The 5,322-nt window shown below is 47.4% G+C and overlaps 1 protein-coding gene across 1 annotated transcript; it reads right to left on the bottom strand.

Moving 5' to 3' along the window:
• Positions 1–849: 849 nt before the first annotated feature.
• LOC123994178 (D(1) dopamine receptor-like) lies at positions 850–4,969 on the bottom strand. The gene is made up of 2 exons (XM_046296707.1): positions 4,580–4,969; positions 850–2,903 (listed from the first exon to the last, which is right to left on the bottom strand). Exon 2 carries the CDS (start codon positions 2,501–2,503, stop codon positions 1,325–1,327), a length of 1,179 nt encoding a protein of 392 aa, XP_046152663.1. The 5' UTR covers positions 2,504–2,903; positions 4,580–4,969; the 3' UTR covers positions 850–1,324.
• Positions 4,970–5,322: the final 353 nt, after the last annotated feature.

Genomic DNA, 5,322 nt, shown 5'->3' with positions numbered 1-5,322 from the left:
TGATACCCATCCTTAATGATTATATACCAGGACAAATTAACAAGCAACAGCAAGCTAGCTAGCTATCTAAATTGCCATAAATGTTTAATGCTTTTCGACCTGTTCCCAAATTAATATAGTTGGTTCAGAGTTAGTTTTGATATTTCAACCTGCTTGTCCTGATCGCATCTGGTGTGGGTGGACAAAATCAACATGGCTCGAGCGTTCTGGTCAGCATGTTAGTGTCTAAACTTAATGTTTGAACCCTATCCAAAACCTTAACCCTTACCTTAACCATTCAGAATGAGTGCCTAAACTTAATGTTTGAACCCTATCCAAAACCTTAACCCTTACTTTAACCATTCAGAATGAGGGCCTAAACTTAATGTTTGAACCCTATCCAAAACCTTAACCCTTACCTTAACCATTCAGAATGAGTGCCTAAACTTAACCCTTAACTTCGAAAGTTGACGTTTGGAGAAATGGAATGATACAAAGCAGCAGGAGCAGGAAAAACACTTCGAAATTTGACGTTTGGAGAACGTGGCTGAACGTCTCATTTTGCAGTGAGACTATGAGAGCTTGTTGGGACACCTGGCATTGCTTTGGAAAAGCACAATGCAAGATGAGTAGCTCATTAATAAGGTAAAACACTTTGGAGAGGGATTTAAAATGGCAGTCCAAATTAAATTGATGTTTGTTATGAAATAGCCTTCAGCTTTCTGAATTTCATTACCATCATTAGAAAGATTATTCAGTTAACCGTCATTTGGTGTTCCCCATCAATTAAATCAATGGCAGTATTGGTATGGACTTAACAAAAACACAATCAAAGTTACTGTTTGCAAGAGAACACATTGCAAAGAATAATATATTTTCTTGAAGTACTGCATTACATCTCAAAACGTTTGTAATAAAGTGACCTCTTTTGAACATTCTGTAAAATACACAATAAAGCATCACTGGGTCAGAGTCTGGGGCCCTGACTCACTGTAGTGTCTACTCCACAGAGACAATGTGTCACTAAATGTACTGCACTCACTGCACAGTCAGAGACACTGCAAAGGGTCACTCAGTGCCATTTCAGATCATACTGTATGTTATGCCCAGTGACACTGCACAAGGTGGCGGCACCCTCAATGACAACAACAAACCTTTTACACCAAGGTTGTAGTGCTTACTCTGCTTGCTTATGGCGATACAATGCACCAGACGATGGCATGCTACAGTTCTCTGACGGTCATGACAGCTGGTACTGTAGATCCTCTTCTGAGACCAGTGTCTCAGCAGATGTTTTCCATGTATGTTGTTTATTACTACCACTGGGAATTCTGAGGCTCTGCGCTCACTTCTTATTGAGACTGAACGCGCCCATGCCGTGACCTCCGGGACAGAATCTGTGGCAGCCCAGGAGGATAGAGAATGCTTTGCGGAAGTCTGGGTTGAAGGCGTATATGATGGGGTTGATGGAAGAGTTGGCCCACCCGAACCACACAAACACATCAAACATAGTGGGGCTGATACAGGTGAAGGAGGCGGCGGCACCGCGGGGCGAAGGCTCACAGAACGGCACCATGCAGTTCAGGATGAAGAAGGGCAGCCAGCAGCACACGAACACGCCCACGATCAGAGTCAGCGTCTTCAGGACCTTTGTCTCCCGTTTGAACGTCATCTTGAACGAGCTCTCTGATTCGGAGAGACTGGATTCTCCGCCGCCTTCTGCCATGCTGTTGTGTCGGTTCTTGGCGCTCTCTGCGGCTCGTTCTAGGGTGGAGAGGCATCTGATCTGACGGTGGGCGATACGGTAGATCTGGGTGTAGGTGACCACCATGATGATCACTGGGATATAGAAGCTGATCAGAGAGGTAGAGATGGCGTAGGTCCGGTTCAAGCTGAAGTGACAGTTGTCCCAGTCCCGGGGGGCCTGATGTGTGTTGTTATCCCTAACAGGGTTAGAGGAGTCTGGGGGGGCCTGGAGGCCGTAGGGGGTGGTTGTGGAGGTAGTGATGGAGGTAGAGGTAAAGGTCTGGGCTTTGTGCCAGCTGAGCTGGACGGGGATGAAGGAGATGAGGACGGAGAGCGTCCAGGCCACGCTGATCATCACAAACGCCACTTTAGGAGTCATGTTCCTCTCATAGCGGAACGGGCTGGATATTGCCCAGTAACGGTCCACGCTGATCACACACAGGTTCAAGATGGACGCTGTGGAGCACATGATGTCGAACGCCACCCAAGTGTCGCAGAACGAGCCAAATGGCCAGAAACCTGCGACCTCCGTCACGGCCTTCCACGGCATCACCAGTACTGCGACTAGGAGGTCGGAGACGGCCAACGAGATCACAAAGAAGTTGGTGACTTTGGAACGCAGGTGACGGCACTTGGTGACGGCGGCACACACAAGGACGTTGCCGAGCAACGTGGAGAGGATGAGCAGCGAGAGGAAACAGCCAGTCAGGATGCGGGTTGAGTCGTCATCCAATAAGTCGCTGTCTGTGATGACCGTGGTGTCATTTGTAAGATCCATCGTCGGTGGGAGGGAGGTGGTGGTGGGGAGGGACGATTTGTGTGTGTGGGGGGGTGGAGGGGGGGCAGAGAGGGGTCAATCAGCTCATAGTGTAGAGAAGAGCCTGGTCAGAAGGAAAGCCCTCTGGTTTTCTCCCTTTCATCCAAAAAAACATATCTGATAACATCTTCTTGTTTGTTTGTGTCCCGTGATAATAAAAAACAACAAGGTAAAAGACATTCCAGACAGCTTCTCTCTGGGTTGGCATTGTTCCAGACTCTGTATCAGTTCTGACATCCTTTGTCCTGGAGAGGTGGATGGTTGTACATATTCCCACAGGGATAGTAGAGGTTTTAGATCTCCTATTGCAGCCCCGGTACAGGGTGAGAGGAGTCCTTCTGTCTTCTGTATCCCATGTGATCTGTGGACGGACAGACAGACAGGTAGATGGGTCACAGGCTGACCGAGGTCTCTCTCCCTACCATCAACACTGGTCTCAGTCTGACCGAGGTCTCTCTCCCTACCATCAACACTGGTCACAGGCTGACCGAGGTCTCTCTCCCTACCATCAACACTGGTCTCAGTCTGACCGAGGTCTCTCTCCCTACCATCAACACTGGTCTCAGGCTGACCGAGGTCTCTCTCCCTACCATCAACACTTGTCTCAGTCTGACCGAGGTCTCTCTCCCTACCATCAACACTGATCTCAGTCTGACCGAGGTCTCTCTCCCTACCATCAACACTGGTCTCAGTCTGACCGAGGTCTCTCTCCCTACCATCAACACTGGTCTCAGTCTGACCGAGGTCTCTCTCCCTACCATCAACACTGGTCACAGGCTGACCGAGGTCTCTCTCCCTACCATCAACACTGGTCTCAGTCTGACCGAGGTCTCTCTCCCTACCATCAACACTGGTCTCAGGCTGACCGAGGTCTCTCTCCCTACCATCAACACTGGTCTCAGTCTGACCGAGGTCTCTCTCCCTACCATCAACACTGGTCACAGGCTGACCGAGGACTCTCTCCCTACCATCAACACTGGTCTCAGTCTGACCGAGGACTCTCTCCCTACCATCAACACTGGTCTCAGTCTGACCGAGGTCTCTCTCCCTACCATCAACACTGGTCTCAGTCTGACCGAGGTCTCTCTCCCTACCATCAACACTGGTCTCAGTCTGACCGAGGTCTCTCTCCCTACCATCAACACTGGTCTCAGTCTGACCGAGGTCTCTCTCCCTACCATCAACACTGGTCTCAGTCTGACCGAGGTCTCTCTCCCTACCATCAACACTGGTCTCAGTCTGACCGAGGTCTCTCTCCTTACCATCAACACTGGTCTCAGTCTGACCGAGGTCTCTCTCCCTACCATCAACACTGGTCTCAGTCTGACCGAGGTCTCTCTCCCTACCATCAACACTGGTCTCAGTCTGACCGAGGTCTCTCTCCCTACCATCAACACTGGTCTCAGTCTGACCGAGGTCTCTCTCCTTACCATCAACACTGGTCTCAGTCTGACCGGGGTCTCTCTCCCTACCATCAACACTGGTCTCAATCTGACCGAGGTCTCTCTCCTTACCATCAACACTGGGGAGGAAAAGAGGAGACAACGTAGCCTCATCAGCGTCAAATCATGAACAGTGTGAGTATACACATAGTGGTTCTCAATACAGAACCAGAGTGTCTATTTTTCTTTAATAACAGTTAGTCTGTTTAATAGTTACAGTATTTTGAATAACAATCATGTTGTGTAACTTGTGTTACTCTGCCTCTTTTAAATACCTTTCCAGGGTTCCCTGGTTAAATTGCTTCTCATGGCGTTTTCACATGCATATCCAGGGTGCCCTGATGCTTTAACACCATAGAATGTACAAGCAGGTGCTGTGGCATCAGATTTCTCTGACTAGCCAATGAAGTCACATTCTCTTCTATTCTCTTCTATTGTATTATAGTCTATAGAATCATTTTCAATTTGATTCAATTCTATTCTAGTTTCCCAGTGTATGTTTTTACATACCTAGGATGCTCTGTGAAAATGAATGTGGGTTACAACTCGATCAATTATCTAACATCCAGCCAGCTCCAAATAAGCAGTTACTCACCAATCTACTCAGGACAAGGCAAACCTCGAGATTTCCAAGAGCAGCATGCTTCTCCAAAAGTACATTCCTTTGGGAAAATATATCATTAATCCATTTGAATGAGAACTTGTTTGTCCGGGATTGAGTTATGTTCACTCTCTGTAAAGCTGGGGAAAATAACCTATCCTACAGCGCGATCAATGTCAAAAGAAGAAGAAACCATAAAAAGGGTAATTGTAGGCGAACTCCGACCTAGGTCTTGACTTCAGACCATCAGATAAATAACGACTGTTGAAGGGGCATAATGATCATTTGATTTGACAGTTGACTCGTTTATGATGTTGCACCCGAAAATCACTTAGTTTGCGCAGCGCTGCCCTCAACGGAGTCCCGTCTATTCTCTCTCCCCGTCTCCGCAACACTGAACGCACCAAGAGGTTTCTCACCAGTGCTGTGACGTCACAATGACCATTACAAGATGACGCCACATGAGACGATTTTCGTTTGGTTAATCCCCCCTGCATGCGCATTTAGTTCTGTTATTGGAATCCGGTCCGGTCTGGAAAATGTGAGCAAATCCGTTAATCTCTACTCAATCGTCACCTGTTTTTATCTATATAAAAAATGTGAATTAGGCACTCTTCCAGAATATTTTACAAACCTCATAGAGGAGTATCCTCCTACTTATGTTTATTCTTCAATAAGTGTTACTGAATAATAAAGACGTATTCAACCTTTCAGAAAACGACTATTCAGTGTTATTT

Source organism: Oncorhynchus gorbuscha, linkage group LG13, assembly GCF_021184085.1.
Source record: "Oncorhynchus gorbuscha isolate QuinsamMale2020 ecotype Even-year linkage group LG13, OgorEven_v1.0, whole genome shotgun sequence".
Taxonomy (NCBI): Eukaryota; Metazoa; Chordata; class Actinopteri; order Salmoniformes; family Salmonidae; genus Oncorhynchus; species Oncorhynchus gorbuscha.
The sequence above is the reverse complement of the archived record's forward strand: the minus strand, read 5'-3'. Positions and strand labels throughout refer to the sequence as shown.